At 41.8% G+C, this 25,502-nt stretch overlaps 1 protein-coding gene across 1 annotated transcript; it reads left to right on the top strand.

Moving 5' to 3' along the window:
• Window positions 1-369: 369 nt before the first annotated feature.
• Window positions 370-23,825, top strand: sertad4 (SERTA domain containing 4). Its single transcript, XM_030081785.1, has 4 exons — window positions 370-431; window positions 16,894-17,066; window positions 21,043-21,158; window positions 22,071-23,825. The coding sequence occupies exons 2-4, from the start codon at window positions 16,913-16,915 to the stop codon at window positions 22,953-22,955; spliced, it is 1,155 nt and encodes a 384-aa protein (XP_029937645.1). The 5' UTR covers window positions 370-431; window positions 16,894-16,912; the 3' UTR covers window positions 22,956-23,825.
• The last annotated feature ends 1,677 nt before the right edge of the window (window positions 23,826-25,502 follow it).

Raw genomic sequence — 25,502 nt, 5'->3', positions numbered from 1 at the left:
ACATGGGAAACCAGCCTGAGCCTGAACGGACTAAATCACAGCCGTTACGTCAAGACATGCGAAGCCTTGTTTTGAGCGAGCCGAGGAAAAACAAACCGCTGCGCACAGCTGCCGCGGAGGGAAGCCCGGCCATGGTTCGCGCGGGCAGTGCGAAACCCGCGCGCGCTCACTGACCAGCGTTTCCATAAGTAAGCTAATTGACTCGTAATTACACAAGTAGTATTTTTATCGCGCGTGCGGCTCGCGCGTCTGTTACAAGTCTAAAATTAGAGAAGACGCGGGAGTGTTTTTGTTCACTTGTGTTCCAGTATCATTTCATTTTTATTATTATTATTATTATTTTATTTTTGTTTTTTCATCAACGCAATTGGGATTTCGTTATCACAACGCAAGTGTGGAGCCGAGAACGACGTCCGAACAATTCCAGACTGGTAAGTTGATGCTCCTCATAACTGTGTTGTGTGTGGAAACGAGAAGAGGATTATCTGTGTCGCTGTCACGGAGCTGTCGCAGTCCCTGTCATTTAGCACCAAAACTTCCAAAGCCGCAAACACAAATACACTCATTTATTGTTGACAAAGTGGAGCAAACACCGAGCACGGAGCATTAGTCCTGAACGCTCCCAGTTTTTCTGTCTTTTCTCTTCTTTTCTTTGCCCTCCTTTTCCTCCCTCACTGTTTTAACATTTGGCTTCCATAAAAATGCTGTTTTGTTTTTATCAATCACTCTTTGCTGTAATGATAAAAAAACAACAAAAAAAAAAAAAAAAAAAACAAGATCATATTTGGTACAGTAAATTATGGCAAGTGCCCAAACCTTCCTATACTGTAGATGCCTGTGGTTATGCATGTGTGTCATACGCTTTGTGTATATGTTGTGCTATGGGGTGAACAATAACTTCCAAGTACAGTTTACAAAGGGTGTTCCATATGAAGTCATTTTCAGAGCAATTTAGTGTAATTACGGCTAAGTAAATGCACATGCTTTCAACTCTCAGTTCAAGTCAGCCAGCCAACTGATATATAATCATGAAAATATCAGGACTACGTGTAGTAACACACCTTGTATAGCTCTTTACATGACCACCCACACTCAGCACATTTTAGTGAAGCTAATTTAACTGATGAAGGTTAAATTGAGTGTTCATTAACTAATTTTTTGATATGATCTGACAGAGGCCCTGCCACATTATGCAGGCTGACATAACCAGACACCCTCCTGGCGCTCATCCAGCTTCACTTCATTATTTTTTGTAGGGACAGTTCTTGGCTGAAAATCCTAAAGTGGCGGCTGCTTGTATTATTGATGCCGTCTGATGGGAAGGGGGCTTAGGCGCTCGAGCTGAAGTCTGCGCTTCTGTTGTAATTCGCCACTTGATGTCATTTCTGTGTTGTCTCAGATTTAATGTCACAAGCAGCACTCGACTGGCTCAGGGTGGACTGTTAGCACCCTGCTGGCCCCTGGAAAAAAAAGAAAAAAGATGAAAAAGCAAACACAGAGAGTCTCGTGGAATAAGGGTAATAAATAAACGCCCTCTCCCCTCTGTGTCTTCTCTTCTTTATCTGCCTTAAGCATTCCTTTTTGGTGAAAGAAAAGGCTGCGAGCGCAGTGGGCTGGTAATAGGGTTGGATGCGCTTCACCTCCGCTCACTGCCAACAACATCCGGAGTCACTTGCCAGGAATTCCACCTTTGCTGTTTGTTTCCCTTGGAGGGAAAAGTGTGTAATGTGGAATATAGCGGGGCAGGCAACAGGGAGGAACATCCAGCTCTGCTTAAACTCACAGACCGGGGAAGAGGGGCCGTAACAAGAGGAAGCGCTACGGCTTTCCAGCACGGTGGCTGGGTTCCTGGCATCCAGCTTGGGGAAGTCCAATGCCAGATTCCTTGTCTTTGCTGCCTGCCAGGCCCTCCACCCCTTCGTTTTCATCAAAAGCCCTAGCTGCGTTTTCCCCTTTTCCAGGGCTGTCGCGGTGCTATCAATCATATCTGGCTCTCAGCAGACTCTTCTCCTCATTAAGGATGTGAACCTGTAGGTAGCCTGCAGCCCCCTCAGCCATTCATCTCTCTCAGCGGGGCGCACAGACTCACATCTGGAGCAGCATTTCACACCGCGGCTCTTTGCAGACGTGTAGTGTACGCTGAAGGAGATACAATGCGTTTTCAAAGGCCGCCTTTCAGCAGATGTGCTGCCAAGCAGGTAAAATGAACAGCATATGATGCCTACTGTTGACATACAAAGCCCTAAAGGTTTGTAAAAGAGGCAGGTATGTTAAAGATCAGGTATTGCAGTGCAAGAAAATGCTAATGACATGTCATCGGTGATTATTGCTGGCCAAGAATAAGCTGGCTTCACATCTCTTCCCTTTCCCTTTGTCCCGCTTTCTCTCCTCTGTTTGGTGAAAAAAAAAAGTCCCAGCCAAGACAAGTTGGGCTGCCTCAGTGAGTGTGTGTGTGTCAGGACCGCAGGGTGTAGCCCCACACTTCTTTTTTCCCCTCTGGCACTGCTTCCCCATCATGAATACGCCTTTTGTGCTGCAGAAAGACTAAGGTGGACAACTTGAGAGGATAGGAGAACACACACTTTGTAAGTTGTTTCTAAACAGCTGTGAAGCGCCACAGAGGAGTGACGTGCTCTTTTATTTATTGCAAAGATCTGCTCTGGCCCCAGTTGAGCCTATGGTTTTTCCATCACTTGAAAAAAAACCCCATTTACAATCCGAACTGCTTCACCTGAATTATAAATAGGCACTCGAACCAGTTTTTTTTTTTTTTTTTTTTTTGTCCAACGTTTCTGGAATTTTTATGGAGCTGTGCAACTAGATTTCGTTGAGAGAATGGATGCAAAAAAACAATGATGAAACATAATCCAATAGAAAATGCTTAGATGCAGTTCATCGCTCATCATGAGTGGCACCATATGTGATTGTGGTGGAATGCAAATCTATTTGTAGGTATGCTTTTATCAGCTTGGAAAAAGTCCTCTGGCTGCATACTCATTTACCAGTGTTAAAGAGTGAAGATGACCATAACAGCCATAACATGGATACTAATGGGTGTTGGCATTGTTTTTATAGGATATTCAAAGGTGTTTTCTGTTACTTTATGCTATGACCTTAACAAGGTGGTACTAGAACGCTTGTCTGTGGTTTTTCACAGCACAGTGGATAATGCAGATCCATTACATACAAACACAGTCACAATTAAAAGTAATCATTTTTATTTTTATACAAATGTTTATTTTGCTACTCTCTTGCTAATTAATAAACAATAGTGATTCAACCTGTAGCCTGTCCATGAAAGCTTTTGCATTCATTTTGCTGCTGACTCTTCCCAGGGAGAAATCCCTGCTGCAGGAAGAGGTGCGTTCCTGGTTTCTTTGTAACAAACAGAAGAACTGCGTAGTTAGCATAAGCAATGATAAGTCACTGTGGCTGACAAAGAGTAGAGCGCCACCTACAGATGCTTCATTACAGACAATACAAAGAAAAAGATGCTTCGGTATTAAGCAAACTGTTTGACCAGTCTTCTTGTCACATGAGAAACAAAAGAAGCAAACAAAAAAGAACATGCATGTCACAAATTACAACTTCAAGATGTAAATGCATTTGCAAAACAGACTGAAAATGACTCAAAGCCAGATTAGGGTGTACAAATCATGCATAATAACATCCCAGGACCCACCACTGGAAGTCCTGCAATGTGACAAACTTGTTTTTTTCCACAATGCATACCAAAGCCCTCCTCCTCCTTTTAATGTGCTGCATCCACCTCTGGGAGCGTGGCACTGACTTACACACAGAGCCCTGGCCCGTTAACCCTCATAGCCACAACACGCCATCCCCCGATAGTCCTTAATTCAGCCCCGTACGGCTGCCATGTCACAACACATGTGTCACCGCTCAGCGAGAACAGCGCAGGGTGAAACCCAGAGGGCCCCTGAACCCGGCTTAGTCACGCCACTGTGGCCGAGACAGCCCTCTGCCAACCGCAAGCTGCCCTGATGCCTCCTGACAGGCTGCAAGCTGGCACAAACACACTCCGAGATGCCCCCATCAAATAATGATAATAATATAAAACACACACATACCATCCGGCTGGAATGACAGAGTAGGCTTCTCTTGCTGGGTCGTTAGTTTCATGTAGCAGCAGGGTATCTGTAGGTCCTTGACAGGTCTGGAAAAAATCTTAGATTATGTAAATTTGAAGCTTTTAAAGTTACTAAAATGTCTTAATACTGTTGTTTGAGGTTTTATTTCGAAACCGTTTGATGTGTCTTTTTATGGAAGATAAAGCTGCTCTTGGCATGGTACGTATGTATGCTCGCAATCCACTTGTTTTGTTCACCTAAACCAGCAGTTTTCAAAGTGAGGCCCAAGGACCCTAAGGGGTCTTTGAGGGGCTTCCAGGGGTGATTTTTTTGCAATTTTAAATATGTATTTATAATAATTACAGTTTTTTTGTAATTGTTTTTACGATTTTTTCACAAGTATTAATACTACACTTATCTATATCTATCTATATCTATCTATCCATCTTTCATCTATCTATCTATATCTGTATCTATATCTATCTATATAGATCTATCTGTCTATCTATATAGCTAGATAGAGAGATATAGATATATGTGTTTGTGTGAGTATGTAAGGGTCCTTAGCACAAAATTAATTCAAGTCATTTTGGGGGTCTGGAACATGAAAACCTTTGGAAAACCCTTGCCTGAACCACAAAGTAAGGCTGCAGCAGAGCAGAACAACCCGTCCCGCCTGTTTGAGTCGCTCTAAGTTCACCCTGTTTGCTCAGACCTAAATTCAGCCTGTTCATTGTTAATATGAATGGTGTCTTAACAGGCAATTAATAGCTGGTATATACCACTGTGCAGTTATGCCAAGTGCACTTCTAGACTAAAATTGCTGTGCTGTGTCTGTGTGACCTAACAGCTATATGAAATCAAATTGACAGTGTAACAAGTAACAGTTCCATTAATTTTGCTTTTTTTTTTTTCAACAAAAACAGCAATAATAGAAGGAATTCTATGAATAATGTTTTTGGGAGACCCCTATGTGCTCAGTGATGCGATGCCATTACCTACCTGTGGTTTGTGTACGTGCACAGTGTGTGATGCAACCAGCAGACACTGGCCCAACCATAACACCTGCACTGCCACACTGTGTAACATTTACATTAGCTTGGTGTTGAATGATTCTGCCTGTCAGATGGCATTATGACAGCTTAGCCTGATGCCCTCTGTGGTCACCACCGGTGGTTTAGTCCATCATTCATTTGACATCTGAATTGAGCTTCTGTGTGAATGTTCATCCTGGATTATTGCACATTACATCCTGGGTATTGGTAAATAGGCCCAATTAAATCTTTTCATTAGCTCGAAGGCACAGATGCTCTGCCAAGTGAAGATAATAAATGTTTTGGGGATAATTTAAAAGAGGAGACACAAGCCATAACCTTGCATAGCTACTCGTTGCTTTAATTTGCTGAGAGTAGCCATCCTCAGTGTTGCTGCTTGACTCCGGCCCACTCTACTAGCAGGGGGCTAATTGCTTGCCATTTGATTGCCTCCATTTTGACTCATGACATACAGTCCCTGTTGTTGCTACTCTGAATGAGCACTCAATGTCATAAAACCTATTATCTGTTCTCTATTTGCGCTCTCTTGCTGCCTGCTTTACTCTCTCTTATGCCAGCACTTGAGAACACTCCACACCCACTTGGACAGGCGTACTGGGTGGGCTGGAGCCTCTTGATATTAGAGGATGTAGCCTTGCCAAGGCTGGTCGCTTAGAGCCTCAGTGGATGATCAACTTCAGATGACATTCAAGTCCATTCCATTTGTCATTTGCCCACATTACACCTGGCATCTACTTGTATTTTCCTGTTTGTGTCTATATCTGATGCAACTGTATTACATTTACACCTGGCATCAAAATGCTTCTCCCACATATACAGTAATCCATTGAGCTCTGATTTTCACTTAATTTTCCCTTTTTCATGTTGCATGACAATGTCATATATGTATTGTGTATCTGCTGGTTGCAGCGCTTCATTGAAGCTACATTGCACTGATTTTGAATGAAATATTTAAACCTAAGACGCCATTTATTTACGTCTTCGGCATTACATCAAAATCATCTACATGTCTTGTGCATCATTTTATACAGGACGTATTTGTTGTCTTTGGAAACCTTTGCATCTCCATTAGGTTTTCAAATAAAGTTCTGTAGGTTTGAGCAAAGCTTGTATCAGATGGACCCACCTATGGGACCAGCAGGGTTAATAAGGTCCCTTTGTCTTATAACATTTGTCTGCTGCTTGACTGTTTGTCTCGCATCCACATGCAGCAGCATTTTGACAATGCATTTTTGACAAGTTTGTTACTGACTTGGGTGTGCTTCCTGACTGGAACAAATAAGTTTATTTCCATTTCCATAGTTGATGTATACAGATTAGAGATCTATGTTGTTACATTGTCAAAATGTCCTGATTGTATGTGTCTTTGGACTATCCCTATCCTACTATTACAACCCAAATCATGTTACTCGTGACAGGTTAATGCCAGGGATGAAGGAGGATTTCCAACCTAAGCCACAAAGTGATCTTGGTGACCATGTAACACCACGAACATACAACAGGTACTCCAAATGTCCCAGATTATAGCTGGCCTGACCTCATCACGTCCTATCAACATTCAGTGTGTGTGTGTGTGAGAGAGAGAGAGCAGAGGCAGCTGGCATCAAACTCGAAGGCAGCAGAGAAGCGAAGGCAGTCGCTGCGCTCTGGTTTTCCCTCTTCCTGCAGGATTCAAAGTGCCTGCCACTAGATCACACGGCTCTGAGGAGGCTCGCTGTTGAAGCTCCTGTCAGCGCAACCACAGGCAGCTCTTTCAGGGCTACGCCCACTTATCCCTCACCGTGGAGATGTAGCTCTTAGATTTAGTCCACCACACAAATGCAGCACACACACACACACACCTGTCTATACCTTCGCAGTGACAAGTGCTGACATACACAAGGGCTGACACTGACAAGAGCTGACATTGTCAAGAGCGACTTATAAAAAGGGCTTTTTCTCGCTTTGTAGATGCGCGCAAGTTGACTGTCAACCGCCTTCCCATTGCTTCAGGAACATCTAACATATTTCAGTTCACTTTGCTGCCTTTTGCACCCTCACAGCGGCCACTTTGTGCTCTCTGCTTCACCTGATGATTATTTCCTGACAAAGAACACACCATCAAGTCCCTGACATTTGCTTGCACAACCTGCTCTGAGGTGGGGGAAAAAAAAAACACCAGAACTAGTTGCAAGATCAGATAAACAGTGTCATAATTTAGCCCGGATAAGACAAAGCTAATTAATGCATAAAAAGCCTTTAGCTGTAACTGAAGGGCTACTTGAGCAAGCACCAGATTTACATTGGAGGTGCAAAAATGCTGTAAAATAATTCCGTTTTCTGCAACCAAGATAAATAATAAGTGTTGAATAATTGTCGTCACAATATTTAGCTAACTCCGAGTGTGTGTATGCATGTTGTGAGTGAGCAGGTCATTTTTGTTCATCATGCACTGGGTGGGTGTGTATGTCATTGCTGTCATCTTTGGTGAGAACCAAATCCTATCAACACATTCGCACCCTCTCTTCCACATTTTATATACCTGCCGCTATGCAGTTGTTATGTCATGACGCATCGCATGGTGCACCCCGTGCACTCGTTTTTTGATGCAAAAACCACAGATATGAACTCTTTACACTGCTATCTGTTCCCCTAGGGCACGGAAACACTCAGTAAAAACCTGGCCAAAAGAACAGGGAGTAAACATTCACATACACACGCACGCACACACACACACACACACACACACACACACACAGAGTGATACAGTATACTCTGTCAAGCACATGCTGGATCGATTAGCATTTTTGAGGCCGAAGAGAAAAATAGTTTCACAGAGCACTAAGTTTATTAAAAGCATGTTTAATACTCCTCCAGAATCACTGAACAAATGAAATCTTCCCCCACTTCTGGCTTCAAGACCAGTTTTCCTTTGTGTTCTTCTTCTTCTTCTTTTTTTTTATTTAACACAGAGTGAAGGCCAGGAGCTGGAACTTGCAGATGCACCTAAAAAGCAAAGTTGAGGCAATGAAGATAACCAGCAGATAGATTTCTCTAGATTTCTCTGGATATTGTTATAGAATCTCATTGTCACACAAAAGCTGATGTATTTGACTGTTTTGGAATATTCCCAGTTTTTGGTGTATCAGAAGAAGTCAAAGATTGGTCAGCTGCCAAAGTTGGCCTCTCTTGGGACCAGGGATGTAATGGTGTGTTACTCCGCCTAAATTCAGCTTATATGCAGAAATAAGGATTACCACATTTTTACACTGGCAGATTCATACTATATATCATAAGAAGCACAATCCTCACAAGACCACTCTGAAAATCTTCTGCGTAGTCAAACGTACAAAACAGCAAAAGTTATACATGAAGTGAAGATCAGCACATATTAAAAAAAAAAAAAAAAAAAAACATTCTTCCAGTTGAACAGAATTTAGGGATCTGTTACTGCTGTGTTAGTGGAGGAAAACTAAAATAGTGTTAATTCCCAATGTGTATTTTACATTTTGTTTCCATCTTTGGTGCTAATTCTCAGTGCTGTGGTGTTCCTCTGTTTTGTTTGTCTGTTCAGTGATGGAGGCTATCACTGCTCACGCTAAACACCCAGTTATTCTATTTTATTTTGAATAAGATGGAAATATTATATATGAAACAAGTTGCTTCCTACGGGCCAGAGTATTGTCTTTTTATTAACCGGGATAAGAGCTACCAGAGTTCCAAATGTTTACGATAGCAAATGGAAATGCTTTCATGAAGTGACTATAGCCTACACTGCAAAAAATCTCCATGTTAACAAGTCATTTAATCTCAGAATTCAAATCCTCTTTTTCTTCAAACAAGGTAAAATATCTGCCACTGGGATGAAATAATCTCAGTTGTTTCCAATTTGTTTCCAGAATTTTCTTGAATCAGGTGTCATTTTCTTGATACTTTTGTGTTAATTTGTCTTATTCTGTCTTGATTAAACACATGTTTACTTGTACCCAGAAAAATTCATGAAACGAGTGAAACTGCATTGGAAACTAGTGGGATTATCTCTTCCCACTGGCTGATTTGCTACCTTGTCTGAAGAAAAACACATGAAAAGGCGACCAAATGACTTGTTAAAAGGGAGTTTTCTGCAGCGTAGTTTGAATCACTATCAGGCAAAGCAGAAAAACAGACATTCGTTTATGCAAGAGATTATTTTAACAACAAAGTTGAACAGTAAAATTGTCAAAATCACCGATGATTAGTCGACCATGAATGTCAAGACAGCCTCGTGTTCGCATTGTACGTCGAGCGCTGATGTCTGTGAAAGGCCAAAATTGGACATTAATAATGCTGCGGTGCCCCAACATGTCTGCTGACTGTCGCGGCCTTAGTTGACTTTCCCTCCAACGTATTTCAGGACACCACAAGCTGTGCTTATGTGTGTGTGCATATGTGTGTGTGTGTGTGTGCGCATGCCTGCCTGTCTATCTCAGCGCTAGAGGGAGTGAGTCAATCACAGCAGCCGAAATCATCCCTGCGGGCGATCTGTCTCCAGTCATGACAAGGCTCCTACAGCACTCATCTTTCCCTCCCTGACTCACTCCCGTCTGTCTGTCCCTCCTCCCCATCTCACCATCCACCTCTCCGTATTCTCTTTTTCCCTTTCTCACACCCGCCCATCCCGCCCCTTGTCTCGTGCCCCGGTGCTGCAATTAACTTCTCATCATCAAAGAGAGTAATGAAAGAAAAGGGGAGACAGAGAGACAGACAGAGGTAGTGCGACTGAGAGGGAGAAGATAAGAGGGATGAAGCCAGAGGAGCTGTGACTGTTTGAACAGAGGTGAAGAGTCTCACACACACACATTCTCACAGGCTCTTGTTTTTTTTTTTTTTTTTTTTTTTATTTCAGACAAATGCACACTCTTTCTCTGCTATGCACACACACATACACACGCACAGCCTGCACTCTCAATCACTCTCACATTCCTGAGAGACTCAGACAGAAACAGAGAAAGAGAAATAGAGAGAGAGGGAGATGATGATATCCCCCCGGGACATTTTTCCTATCCTCCTTCCGTGTTTGTATTTCTCAATCCTCCATCTCTCTTTTTCCCCTCTCTAGCTCTCTTTCTCTCACTCCTTCACACTGCCTCTTCCTCCTCCTCCTTTTCTTTGAAGAACAAGAAGTATTGCTGTACATGTAGGGAAGCTGCACTGTCGGTATTCTCTTTTTTTTTTTTTTTTTTTTGTGCAGCCCGCTGGTTCAGAGAGCTGTCAACTGTGACCGCTGTTGAAAGGATGTCAGAAAGAGAGAGGGAGAGAGAGAGAGAGGGAGGGGATGAAAGAGATGGTAAAGGAAGGAGGGAGGGGGGGCTGTCGAGCTGGAGGTCCCTACGGAGGGCAGAGGGAGCGATGGCATGCTTGTTTTTTGTGCCCAAGCAAACGTACCAGCAGCAGAGAGGGGAGGTGATGAAGAGGAAAATAGCTCTGGGTAAAAAAGCAGCTCATGGGGGAAATAAGCGGGGCCAAAGCTGCTAATTAACCATGGCACCAGCGCTCAATAACAGTGACACTACTAGTCCTAGCTGGTGGTCCTCCAAGCTGGGTAGAGCGGTGAGCATGAGGAGGTAAGGGCAGGCACAGGACACTTTCATTAAAAAAAAAAAAAAAAAAAACAAGTGTAAAAATAAACGCTTATTCTGCCGATGTCACTGATTGCAGTCCCACAGTAACCTACAGTATATCCAGCCCACCATCAATGTGGGTTTTTCTTCTGCAAAACACTGTAGCTCGCAGGAAGTGACATATTTTAAGAACTAGGTAGTTATGCAAAAAGAGACCAAAAAAAACCTCACAAATTAATGTGAAAAAAACTTGAAAATGAGTGTGTTGTTTTCTTCTGAATTGGCCCGGGTCACAGCAATTTGTCTTTAAAGTCTGGATGCTGATGATAATACTGTGATTCTGAGCTAAAATCACCAGGATTGTTACATGCTCTTCCAATCATCGTCCTTGCTGACTGGTGGATCCACTCTTTCTCTGCGTCACTATGCAACAGGACCACAACAAACATACAGCACCAAGGATTGCTTTGGTGTCGCGATACACAAAGTAGTTCCTCCAGTTAGCGAGCATGGGGCTGGAAGAGGATGGCGATAATGAATTATAAACGTTTAGGTCATTGTGCAAAATCGTGTTGTTACCTGGGCCAGATCTACTTCTTTCATTTTAGAAAAACACTCTAGCTGAAGTGCTTGTTCTCATGACTAATTTGGAGGATCTGTTACACTCGTATGGAATAGCAAATACCACTATTTGGATTAAGAGCCAAGTTGGTTTAAAGTAAGTCTCGGCCATCTGCGTGTTTCACAAGTTTGTTTTTGTGCATAGGTTTGTGAAAACCATTGAAGTGAACAGGGAGTTGACTGGAACTGAAATTATAAACATCCTAAATGCGGCCACAGAAGCGGCTGATGTGGCTCAGTGACTTTCTATGGCTTCGCAAAAAGTAACATGTACAGTCTAATTTAAAAAAAAAAAAAAAAAAAAACTTCCATACTTCTTTGACATCACCGGATAGTCCTAACTTCAGTCAGCAGATAACTTGGATATCTGTGTTTTTCCATCCAAAAGCACTGCAGCATGTTTAGGTTGGAAGCTGGTGATGCTGCCATCGAATGCAGCATTATTGTGAGCAGTGACAGCCACCTCGGCTGAACAGACAAAGAAAAGAGCACCACCTACAGAAAGTCAAACTCAACCGAAAATCCAAAGACAAAGACGCCACCATACTGGACACACTGAATGACATGATGGTGATCTCTGGGAAGTGCAGTGAAGTGCTTGGTAAAACTTAAATGTCAGCCAAATTAAGGATAACCACGTAGAAACAATGAATTTGCTACTTAAAGGAATACTTCACCCCAACATTGCCTCAGCCACTTCAGCTGAATTGAGATGCAGCTCAGGTTGCATCTTCACATGCAGTTGTGTATGAACACGGGCCTCCTCCCCGTTCACACGTTAACACTCCTATGCCACGCAGAGGTAATGCATTCTCCCAACCAAAGCCAGTGTCCACCAGATGTGTTTTTGATCCAGTTTGTCGATGTGTGTGTAGGAGCCAGCGCAGCGCCGTTCCGTCCACTGCTGCTGTGTGCAGAAACCAGATGCGAGCCACGTGGCATTTTCTATTCATGTGTTCAGCCTCAGATAAATAATGCTCCTCTTCTCTGAGATTTCAGACATGGTCTATTGAAGGTCAGATAAGTAGGCAGTAAGCATTGTAATTAGCTTGTAGAGCAGTGGTGTAGACCTATAGGATTATAAGCATGGAGGTGGTAAATTTGTCACATTTTCTCACTGAGCAGAATGTGAACATGCAACATGGGTGTGCAGGAGTTCAAAACTGTTTGTCACTTGCATGAAATACTGGTGTAAATATCTTTACACCAGTGAAGACCTGGACTCACTTTGGTCTTTGGACTCACTTTGCAGTCTCAGAAAACTTGGGTTATGTGGCACAAGCTGTTTCAAGTAATTTTACTTTTTTTTTGCCAATAAACTTTTAGGCTTTATTGCAATATCTAAAAAATGTATATACTTTGTGTTTCTGCTAATTGTTTCCCAAAGCAATCCGTCGTATTTTAGAACTACCATATCATTTTGCCTCCCTCCTACCCAGCCATTGTTTCCATTCATTTCTCTACGATATGAAAATGAATTTTCAGAGACTTTAGTCTTTCTTCACACCAGTATTCCATCACTGTAATAAAGTCGTAATAAAGTCACATTAGTTTCCCTTTAAGTAGCACAGTTATGTTTTGATGACTTGAAATTGGGCGGAGTTAAACGCTCCATCCACCAGGGAAAATAGTCCCCAGGGAAACATTTACTCTACACAGACAATTATTCATTTTGTGGTTTATGAATTTTGAAAACTTTGTTAGCCACAGAAGCGGAACATTGTAAGGTGGCTGTTTCAGCCAAAACTTTGAAAATGAAGGGATTTTAATTATCGTATATGTTATGTCTTTACTGCCCCCACATGATTTGCAAAATGTTTTGATCCATTGTGAAATGTGGGTACATTGTGGTAAATGAGCCACACAGTCAAAATCACTGGGATGGTCCTTTAAAATACCTATCTTCACGACTGTATTTTAATAATTGATTGCTGTGCACTTGATTTGTTCAAGTTTTTCAAAACATGAAAGCGTTGCCATAGCAGTTTGCACTCCTACACCTGTTTGTATCTGAAGGCTACTTAACCTATAGTCCAGATAAATTGCTTTGGAATACATTTAAAGTAACATACATTTTTGTATGTTATTGCTCTGTCAGTAAGAAGTTTTGTGTGCTTTGCTACAGCTTCATCTGACCTTGCACATAATAGCAAGAACAACAGTAGTAGTAGTAGTAGTAAAAGAGCTGTGGCACTGAATTGGTGCTGGGTCTCAGCTGATACTAGTCTGATTCTGTATTGGAATTGGATCAGAACTGAAAAAGTGGCTGAGTGCAAACCTACTCTAATACTGTCTACTTTTGCTGATGCCGTTACAGCCACAATAAAGACATCTGGTTTCCTGTCTGCCATCTACCTGCTTCAACCATTAAACTAGCAAAACACAGAAATAAAACCGTTGAGCCAAGGAAAGCGGGGAGCTCGTTGGATTGAACGTTTTAATCAGCCACCCAACAGGGGTGAGGCTGAGATGGCTTTGCCTCAGTGTGGCCTGTCAAGAAGGGTTGCAGGCAATGATCCCTATCCACAGGGGCAGGTAGAGGAGAGGCAGGGGAGGCTTTGAGGAGGAGAGCTGCTGAGGAGGACGTGCAGGAGGAGGTGCTGCAGCTGGTGCCAGAAACAGCTGGCTTTCCATTCTGCATGAAGGGGAGGCATCAACAACGAGCCAAATGACAGCCATTCACTCTGATCAAAAGGAGGATAAGGTTTCTCGCCCCCGATTCAATAAGCTCTAGCTGCTTCTCGACAAACATAGGCACATACACACACAAACACACGCGCACACACAGAATCACAAATAGATCTGTGTTGGTTTAGTTTGGCTCTCAGGCCCCTCAGTGTCTTGACAGTAGGGCTCTGTTTGGAGATAAAGAAGTTCAGTAGGCTGGCAAGCACTGCCTGCTGCAATATTGCCAAGCAATGTGCCAGCCTCATGTTTCTTCTCAAAGCGTTTATTACTTTAATACTAGAGGTGACATGACTTAAGATGTTTAAACATAATTCCATTATTTGGAAACATACAAATCTGCATTAATCGGCATCATCTTGTGGGCGTTGAGTAACTTTTGTGGAGTTGTTTGCCTTGTGCACTGGACCCATTGGCACAGTGTAAATCTCCTTTGCATTCTGGATTAACATGCTGTTGACAAAGCTTCCCAGTGTGGTTCGATGTGTGGGATCCATTTCACCGAACAAATTGGTGTCACACATCTCGCTAACTCTCCTGCCAACTAATCAATAGTGAATTCATGGTGTGAGTGGGTGTCATTTCTCCATCTGTGTCTCACTTGTTACGGTACCACACATACCGCGGAGTTGCCAGCCATCTGCCAATTTTTAGCACTCACCATTATTGTCATCGCAATTTGTCATGCAGCTTGCACTGAAGCGGGTTACTCCTCCAAACAGGCACAGATAGATTTGCCAGTATCTTAGATAAACATCTTGTTAACTTCATTTACCTCGTTAAGAGGAGGACTTATGCATATAATCTGGTTGTGACATTTATAGAGTTCAAGTTCAAGTTTATTTGGAGCCTTGATCACTGTTTATACAGTCTATGTGGGCCTGTTTATAGAAAACAAAACAACCACCCACAACCTGAACCCTCATAATAGTTAATGTGCTTCTGTGTGGATAGTTAGTTTGGATAGTAGTTCTCATTGAAGTAGCTAGTAACAAATTAGTTACTTGTCAGATGACTCAGCAAATAAACTCAACTAAGCATAGTGTTGTTTTATTTTTGCCCACTTCGTTTTCCCTCATTTGTTTTTATGTGCTCTGACATTACATCTATGAAGTACTACTATTGATAGGCCTAGTTTTGTGTTTTGTGTGGCATAAAGATAATGCAAATATTTATCATTTACGTTCACTGTGTGCCTTGTGTTCCTCAAGGGTCAGTGCTCGATCCACTTCTCTTTCAGTAAACTCCACCTCACTTGGTGCAATCATCCGGCCTCATGGATTCTCATACCACTGATATTCTGACAGAGCTAACCTAACGTTCCACTGGAAGACCCCACAGTCTCAGCACGGATCTCGTCATGCCTAAGACTGAGCTCCTTGTCATCTCAGCTAATCCCTCTGTACAACAGCACATCAATAGCCACCAAGTCATGCCCACAAACTCTGCCTGAAACTTGGGTGTTGTGATTGATGAACAACTATCATTTAAGGTTCACATGGCCTCGATTACTCGGTCATGTCAATTTGCCCTGTGCAACATCAGGAAGATTAGATCCTACCTGTCTGAGCGAGCAGCGTATCTCCTGGTACAGGCTCTCGTTAATATGATGCATTGACTACTGGAACTCCTCACTGGCAGGCCTCCCTGCATGCACGTCCAAAATTCTGCAGATGATCCAGAACGAGGCGGTGTGTCTGGTCTTCAACCAGCCCAAAACAGCACATGTAACCTCACTGTTCATATCCCTCCACTGTATCCCAAGTCGAATTGCTTACAAAATCACGACTAAAACAGCTCCTGCCTACCTGAACTCCCTCATTCAGGTCTATGCTGACAATGAAGAATGCCTGGTACTACCACTACAACAGGGCCAAAAGCCACAATCTGGACTCTTCTTTTCTGTAGTTCACCTGTGGTGGAACAAGTTATCATACTATCATATACTTGAGTCACTCTCAATCTCTCAAAAAAAAAAAAACTAAAGGCTCTCTATCAATTACGCCTGATGGACTAAAAAGAGAGAATATAATCTGCTTCTATACACCCTGTACATTGCCTCTGTGGACTGCCTGTCAACACCTGTGTCCTATCAGACATGAACTCAGCTTTATGACTGATATCCAAAATTTAATATAACGATGTTGTCCAGCCCAAATTTCACGATAGACAATATTATGCTCTCTTTTTTTTTTCAATGTGTAGTAGCCTTAGCCTATGGATAAATAATGTATTGCGAGTTTAATAGGCTGTTCACTTCTCTGCTTGTACTCTGTATACAACACTTGTAAGTAGAAAACTTAAATAGAAAAATGCTTGCAACTAAAATGACATTTAGCTTCATTTAAATCCTTTGGCTCACCATCGTTAAATACTGCCAAATTTACGAGCTAACATTCGTCTTTGAAAGCAAATCCTGCCTGTCTGTATATTAAAGCACTGCATGCATGCCTTCAACATGCTGCCACCATGACAGTTCTGGGTGCATGTCCTTTCAAAATAAAAGTCCGAAGATGCCATAACGGCTGTTCAATATTTCATACTGTGAAAAATATCGCAAATGATGGCAAATATCACAATATTTGATAATAGTATCAGATTGATGTTTATTAGGTATGGTCTTTGGTAAAATGAAACATGTTGCATTAAATAATATTTTCGAAAATATCTTTTATATTGTATAGGTACAGTAGTTTACTTCATATTTACATCACCAGTTTTCATTCATAGTTAACATGTTTTCATTTTTTTTATCAAATTGAAAATTAATTGATTAGAAAATGAAGATTTAAAGCCTTACAGCTATTTACATGAGTGTACTAACTTCCACTCTTTTTTGTCTTGTTGTTGTTCTTGTTGTTATAGACCTAAACCACAGAGAGAGATGACCCTGGTTTTGTCCATGAATCCTTTCTTGGACCCAGAGGGCGACCCTCCGCTCACCCCTTACCAGCCCATATGGGAGTCAGAGCGCTGCACCAAGACCTGCCTGTCGAACCCCACCCCACCAAGCAGCCGTGGAGAGCAGTTCACACAGGGTACCACACACAAACATTTATACATGCATTCATTTAAATTTAGTTTGGCTAATTACCAACTATATTCCAGCAGGTTAGTCACCCTGACATTATAGAGCACGTTTTTTTTTTTGTTTGTTTTTTTTTACTTTTCTTACATTTTGTATCATTATCTGCTAAAAACACACAAAAAAATTGAAGTGAAAATACAAATGTTAGAATTTTTAATTTATTAATTTATTATTATTAGAGATGCACAATATTATCTAACTCTTTAGGCCCATCACAGATGCCGATACTGAAACCGATATATGCACATATTTTTTCCACTCCTGTAGTGGAACATATTATTATGCTTGCTGTTATTGTGATGACCCACTGGCAGATGCAGACCTAAAATACAGTGCTTTTCAAACTAAGCTTTTTAAAACATGCCATATTTATTTTTACCATTTTAACATTTTCTGTCATGCAAAATTTTAAGAGTCATCCCACTTAAACAGACTTGGATGATGCTCTCCCTGAAAAACTGCAGCCACAACCAGGGCAAATTTGTCCTGTCTCAAATATGGGCTTGTCATGTCGACAGAAATTCTCATTTCAGGTCGATACAATATTTTAAAACCAATATTGGCCAATAGTGATGACGTGCTGATATTATCGTACATCCTTAATTATTATAAATGTTGCCCAAAAGAAATATGGTTGGTCGAATCCATTTAGATTAAAAACATTAGAACATAATTAAGAGAGTGCTTGCCAAGAAAGCAGCATCAAGACAAACATTATACTGCAGACCAACACTATACAAACATGTAGAAAGTACTGTCAAATCACCATCATATAAAAGAACAAACAAGGCAAAACAACAACAACAACAACAATAATGATGATGATGATGATGATGATGATGATGATGATGATGATAATGACGATGATGATGATGATCTGTACAAGCGCTCCAAAGCCAACAAATTCAACATTAGTCCAGCAGGTTCACTGGATGATCTGTTTACCAGTACACAGGATTTAATGTTGCAATCCTTCAGATGTCAAAAAGAATGATGTCCTTAGCCAGAAATAGTGCGGACATCAGGCTATAGTGTCATAAATCTACAGAGCCATCACACAGGCAGCACCATTTAGCGGCCACCTTATCTAAATGTTACAGGGTTGAGTGTGTGAGTGCAGGTATGTCACAAGGGTTATGAAGTGGGCTCCCGCCACAGATGATTTGTTGACACCTTCAGAAGGCTCAACAGTTATTTCTGGTGTCCAAGAACCAACCCCACCAACACCGGCTCTCAACACCAAACACAGCTCAAGTCGCTTCCGCTACCCTGCACCTGTTCCCAACTTTACTCATTAATTCTAAATTTTGACAACAACAGCATGATGGGACAGCTGACAGTGTTGGCTTGAAATGGCCCGCTCAGCAGTTCAGAAACCAATTTATATCAGCAATAACAAGCTAAAGGGATTGCTGATTCTGCTCATACACTATATTACCAAAAGTATTCGCTCACCCATTCAAATGATCAGAATCAGGTGTCCTAATCACTTGGCCTGGCCACAGGTGTATAAAATCAAGCACTCAGGCATGCAGACTGTGAAACAAGACATTTGTAAAAGAATGGGCCGCTCTCAGGAGCTCAGTGAATTCCAGCGTGGAACTGTCATAGGATGCCACCTGTGCAACAAATCCAGTCGTGAAATTTCCTCGCTCCTAAATATTCCACAGTCAACTGTCAGCTCTATTATAACAAAATGGAAGCGTTTGGGAACAACAGCAACTCAGCCACGAAGTGGTAGGCCACGTAAAGTGACGGAGAGGGGTCAGCGGATGCTGAAGCGCATAGTGCAAAGAGGTCGCCGACTTTCTGCACAGTCAATTGCTACAGAGCTACAAACTTCATGTGACCTTCAGATTAGCCCAAGTACAGTACGCAGAGAGCTTCATGGAATGGGTTTCCATGGCCGAGCAGCTGCAGCCAAGCCACACATCACCAAGTGCAATGCAAAGCGTCGGATGCAATGGTGTAAAGCACGCCGCCACTGGCCTCTAGAGCAGTGGAGACGCGTTCTCTGGAGTGATGAATCACGCTTTTCCATCTGGCAATCTGATGGACGAGTCTGGGTTTGGAGGTTGCCAGGAGAACGGTACATTTCAGACTGCATTGTGCCGACTGTGAAATTTGGTGGAGGAGGAATTATGGTGTGGGGTTGTTTTTCAGGAGCTGGGCTTGGCCCCTTAGTTCCAGTGAAAGGAACTTTGAATGCTTCAGGATACCAAAACATTTTGGACAATTCCATGCTCCCAACCTTGTGGGAACAGTTTGGAGCGGGCCCCTTCCTCTTCCAACATGACTGTGCACCAGTGCACAAAGCAAGGTCCATAAAGACATGGATGACAGAGTCTGGTGTGGATGAACTTGACTGGCCTGCACAGAGTCCTGACCTGAACCCGATAGAACACCTTTGGGATGAATTAGAGCGGAGACTGAGAGCCAGGCCTTCTCGACCAACATCAGTGTGTGACCTCACCAATGCGCTTTTGGAAGAATGGTCAAAAATTCCTATAAACACTCTCCTCAACCTTGTGGACAGTCTTCCCAGAAGAGTTGAAGCTGTAATAGCTGCAAAAGGTGGACCGACATCATATTGAACTCTATGGGTTAGGAATGGGATGGCACTTCAGTTCATAGTATGAGTAAAGGCAGGTGAGCGAATACTTTTGGTAATATAGTGTATGAGTCAACCCACACAGCAACTTGTGTGACTTAACACTTATACCAAGAGCCAAGGACGGTGTATCACTAGTAAGTCCGGCTTACCAGGTCATTATAAAATCTCAAAATGTCTTAAATTCAATTTTATGCATATTAGGCCTTACAAGTACTTAAATAGTCTTAAATGTGCAAGTTGAGGTATTAATATCAACATAAACATGTTATCTAATTCAATCTGTATTTATTTATTTGTGTACTGAGTCAAAATGAGTCAAGGTCTTCAACATCAGAGATTTCAGATGTTATAAAGCATTAAGCCTACCGCTTAATCTGATACTGCTTTTAGATGTACTTGTTTACCCATTGGGGATGCCTTTCATAGATGAACCCAACAGGCTTCATACTTATCTGTAGAGAGAAATCCAAGATTCCTACATTTGCATTGGACCAAATATGTAGTACTTCCTTATATTTACCTGCTATGCTTTCTTGAATAAGAAAAAGATTATTTCTTTAGAATTCAGCCTTAATTTCTTTCTTTCTTTCTTTGGTTTTGTCTCATTAAGGTCTCAAAGGGTCTCATAAAGATACTTGTATAATTATATATTTCATTTCTAAGTCTTGGAGACTTGAGCCTCCTCTTGAGACTTCTGATACCTTGCTTTTCAACCAGAGCAACAGCGCTGCAAACAGCACGCACCAGCAACTATGCAATGGTCATATAAATAGTTCAAATCCTACAAAAGTCAAGGCTACCCGCATTAGCAGCTTTGTTCCTCAGCCAGTTTTTCCTTTTTTGTCAGATCTACTCGTCTTCCATTGCTGCTTGAAATAAATCATTCACTGTCTACTTTAAACTGCCCAGGAATGCTTTATTCGCTTACTGAATTATTGAACTAAACCGAATCTGAGGTATTGCTGACCCATGATCACTGAATAGATCTTTTTGTTTATTATCCCATCCAGAGATTCTAAAGGAATAGGATTCCAAATATGCAGGGAGCAGTACAGTTTTATACAAAACAGTCTGAGGAGTGACTTAAACCTCATGATTTATTTGAATTCATGACATCTGTCCCTTATTAGGATTTCCACCTACACCGTCTGGGCTGCGGGCCCAAAAATAGGAAGCATTTTTAGAAGTGTGAATTATGAAAAAATAAACTGCTGTAATGCTATTTACTCTCTGTCGTGGGAAAAATGTGATAGTATTGTGTTTCTTCATGATTGCAGTTGTTTGATGGTACTGTTTATTTCCTTCTGTGCAGAACCACACTGTAGGCGCGCACCAGATCATGTTTCAATGTCGAGAATTGCATACTTCAAGAGGAAGTTTGTTGATGATGAGGATCCTCACTTCAGCTTCAGGACATATTGCCAAACTGTAAGTACCAATACTTTCAAATTCAATGCAGCAAAGAGCACTCTTGACCAAATCAGAATGCCACACTATCTGTTAACTGTGCATAATGAGTGGAAAGCATTTTGCTAAATAAAGTAAAGCTTCTTTGTGTCTGGGTACGGTCATGTATAGATAAATTAAATCTCATTAGTTTCCATACATAACAGTTAATGTAGGTGAGGCATGCCAGAGAGATAGCACATAGATGACTAGCATTTAGCACCACCAACTCAAATTATTGTAGTTCACATTAAATCCTTTGACAGGTGGCATAAAGACTTTGTTTTTTATTTTTTGTTTGTTTTTTTTAAATAGCTGCTCTCATTGCTACAAGATGCAGGGATTGTCACCAGCAAGTAAGGCAAGCAAGAGAGAGGGATTTCCCTCCCACAATATCAAATCAGATAGGAGAAGAGTCTAATTGTCAAGGGAACATTAGAGTGCAAAGGTGCCAGCCTTGGTGAATTAGTGTTACAGCTCAAGCATGCAATTTAAGCGTAGTGAATAATGCAAAAACTCTAAAATCTTTGCTCAAGCAACCTAACGTGATAGTTTGGATTCTTACCCATATAGTACTATTTGCTGCTCTGTGCAAGTGTGATACATTAACTAAGTTTGGTCCATTGATTCCTTCCATTTGGTACGAATTAGAGCTTCACTGGGAGTGTACTGTTCCAAAATAAATGAAGTAGATACAGTATAGACTGTTGGAGCTTGAAAGAGCACTGAAAGTGACACTTAAATAAACATGTTATAACGTTTGTTATAAATACCACTATATGGGTAAGCATCCAAACTGTCACTTCAATGCACAAAACTGTGGCTAGTGAATCTGGACCTCAGTGCTCTGCACACAACTAGATTGCTCAGATCTAATGGGACAATGTCCTCTAGGTGGCACCAGTGTTGGAAGAGCGTGCCCATGTGCTGCGTCTCTCCTTAGAGAAGATGCGTTTCATTGATGACCCTGAGGCCTTCCTTCGTCGCTCTGTCCTGGTTAACAATCTCCTTCGTCGTCTGCGAGCCGAGATCCTGCTCCAGAGCACTGACTGGTGTTTCCCGCCCAACCCAGGGCTCACTACTGGCCCCTGCATCCTGCCATCCAGTGCCAGCCCCACCCACCAGGCTCTCCATGGAGCAGTTCCTACCCGGCTGTGCTTGGCCCCACAAGCCGGGCCACCCTTTCGCAAGCGCTTCCGAATGGTCCGAGGAGGAGCAGGGGAGCTCCGGCCCGACTGTGCCCAGACGTGCTGTTGCATCTATGCAGCAGCGGCAGCTGCAGGACACTACCTCCATCTCCCCTTCTCCTTGTATGATGCAACTCTTTCAACCTGTCCATCCACACCACATTCCTCCTCCCTTTTCCAACTGGGGGCCAACCAGAGCAGGTTAGGGTTGGCTGTGGCTGTGGAAGATCATGATGAAGAGGAGGAAGATGTTGAGGAAGAGGAAAATGAAGAAGAGGAGGAGAGGGAGGAAGAGGAGGAGGAGGAGGAGGATGAGGAAGAGGATGAAGGAAGAACAGCTGGGCCATCCACTGATGTGGGTAAGGACAAGCCAAGCCAGATGAGTAGGACTAGGACCTTGCTGGGTCAGAGTCATGCACACATGAGGACGGAGGACAGTGGCATGATAGATAAGATAGATGAGGAGGAGGATGTGGAGGAGGAGGAAGATGAAGAGGAGCAGGCTGTGGGTCCTTCCCAGTGGGACTCTACTGCCCCAGAAAGAGAGCTCCACAGGGTTGGCTTTTGGCACCATAGGGGCCATAGACAATAATGTTACTCTTTAAGAGAAGACTTATATTGTAACTCTGTCAGAAAGGCATTGGTAATGTAAGAATGGTAGCTGTCATCAAATGAAGAAGATGATCAGTGTTACCTACCCAAGGTATAGTAATGCCAAGTTGGCTTTGCTTTAATTGGCTCACCAACTCGTGTGGTGCACAGAATTAGCTCCAAATATCATTGCTGATGCTATGGTCAAATGAAAATAGACAATTCTTTGCCACTATTGGCACTGGAAGCATTTCTCAAACAATTAAGGCTAATGTCACAAGTTATGGGATCTCAAATCCTCAAAACGGTGAATTGAAGCTCGATATTGCACTGTCTCCAAGACCATTTTCGAGCCCCTTTGCACAGAACTAAAAGTCTCAAATAGGGGCTTAATATTGGTGCAACGGTCTTGTTTCAGGACCCTAAACTAGCCTTTGAAATGAAGGATGGTGGTTTGGGGGTGTGTGTGTGTATGTCTGACTGTCTGTCTGTCATATAATGTAGCATTTTAAATTTGATTCAATCAGTTGTTTTTATTAAGTAGGTGTTACATTTCATTATGTGTGCCTGTCGATTTTGATCTTCAGACGCTGTCTCAGGCAATAGATTTTCAACAAAATGGGCTCAGACAGAGCAACTGTGCTACAGTGGCAACACGTGTGTTGTTCAGACTTTAAGAGACAACAATCATAACCATTGGAAATGTTAAAACACAGTTTCCCTAAAGAAACAATTCTAAGTGCCTTAGTGTTTTTTTTTTTTTTTTATAGATATATGTATATGGTGTGTTAATGTGCTTGTTCTTGTTACTAAGTATCTTGCATTTCAAGACTGCATTTGAATAATACAGGACATAGGCATGGATTTTTAATGCCAGGAATTCATTGAAAACATTGTTCAAAGTTCATTCAAAGTTCAGTGGTTTCCACCGCCATTTTTTTCTTCCTTTTACCTCAAAATGTGTTTCCTAGCACTACCTATCTTGATGATGCACAAACCTAAGGCTGACCTTCAAGGACAATTGTGGCTTTGAAAAGCACAGAACAAAGAGTGTTCTAACTTTGTTTTCATTAGTTAGACTTAGACAAATCTTGTTATAGTTTGGTACAGTAGGTCTGTCAATTATGGTTTGCCAAAAATAGCTGAATTTAAAAAATGGCAAGGGCATTTCACAAGGCGAGAATCATTTTTCACATTTCAAATACAACAATGAAAGATATAAACCAATACCGCTTTCACTATCATCCTTCCAGTCATTTGTTGAGCACAGCCAGTATTGATTTGAAATGAACAATGAACAATTTTAACAGTGCTCTTTAACAAAGATGTCATCAACAAAATCAAAAAGTGCTATAATTGGAATCAATGTCAAACGTATGTCGTAGGCTGTGGCCATCTTTGACCAGCTGTGGTCAGGCTGTGAGAGGCGACTGGGTCATTCCTGGTTCACTATGGTGGACCACTATGTTTTCTAAAGGCACTGGACATGCACTCTGGAAACCTGTCAAACCACAGCAAAGCTTGACCCTAGTCAGTGGGAAAAACAGTCTAAACATATTCCAAAACTTACATTGTTGCAAATTACTGCACTGTAAAATACTAACTTACTAGAAGTATATCACCACGTTTCCCAGCACACAGTACATTTCTGAACAAATAACTTGATGTTATAGTGATTTTGTTTATTTTGAAGCAACATCAATATGTGGAATATTTGAATATATTGGTTTAGCTTCTACCTAGAAATCAAGTTCAAGTTGTATTTTTATGTCCATAAAAATAACCCATTAAAAGTAAAAAAGAAAAAAGAAAATACATACCAGTGCCATGAAAAGTTTATGCCTTGACATTTTCTCCCCTAGACATAATCATCACCAACCTTCAAAATTCAACAGACTGTTTGAGGGGTTTGTAAATTCACAAAATAATAATACAAGAGGGCTTTAAGGTGACATAACACCCACTCTGGAGGCCATAATGGAGGTCTTTGGCTGTTGGGAAACAGTAGCTATTCACAGTTGGTCCCGTTTCTGCACATACAAGTTTGCCGTTTCAATATAAATCAACAGACATAAATCATGCTCCTGAAATGACAGGTCAAGAATACCTTTTTTTTTTTAAATCTTTTCAAATGAAAGGTTTTCAGTCTTTCTTGCTGTGCATGTTCATGACCCCCAGAGGAGGAACACTACTGAGTTTTGTGACCTCATAATCTGTCCTATAGCCATCAGGCCAAACTTTCAGTTTGCAAACACAATAACACCAACAGTTTTTATTCGAATCTTGTCGTATTTGCTGTCTAAGGACATAGTTACTTGGTGTCACTGAGGATTCTGGGATATATCCTGCTGTCAAACACCAACAGTGTGTCTTGTTTCTGTGCTGTTTGGCTGGGAACTGGGAAAAAAAACAAAAAAAATAAAATAAAACTTAAGACTTTATTATACCAAGGCATTTCAGTGCTTGGCCTTCTTCAGGGTTGCTTTCAGAATGGATAAAAAGCACACCTTAGATGGGTGGCCATCTGTTCATTATCCAGTAGGGACAA

Source organism: Myripristis murdjan, chromosome 22 (assembly GCF_902150065.1).
Source record: "Myripristis murdjan chromosome 22, fMyrMur1.1, whole genome shotgun sequence".
NCBI classification, from domain to species: domain Eukaryota; kingdom Metazoa; phylum Chordata; class Actinopteri; order Holocentriformes; family Holocentridae; genus Myripristis; species Myripristis murdjan.
Note: the sequence above shows the minus strand (reverse complement) of the source record. Positions and strands in the feature narration are given on the sequence as shown.

What these genes read in the sequence shown, in the direction of transcription:
- sertad4 (XM_030081785.1), top strand. Translation starts at nt 16,913, where the DNA reads ATGACCCTGGTTTTGTCCATGAATCCTTTCTTGGACCCAGAGGGCGAC. An exon ending in TGGAGAGCAGTTCACACAGG is followed by an intron (nt 17,067 to 21,042) that starts GTACCACACACA and finishes CCTTCTGTGCAG; the next exon opens with AACCACACTGTAGGCGCGCA. An exon ending in TCAGGACATATTGCCAAACT is followed by an intron (nt 21,159 to 22,070) that starts GTAAGTACCAAT and finishes AATGTCCTCTAG; the next exon opens with GTGGCACCAGTGTTGGAAGA.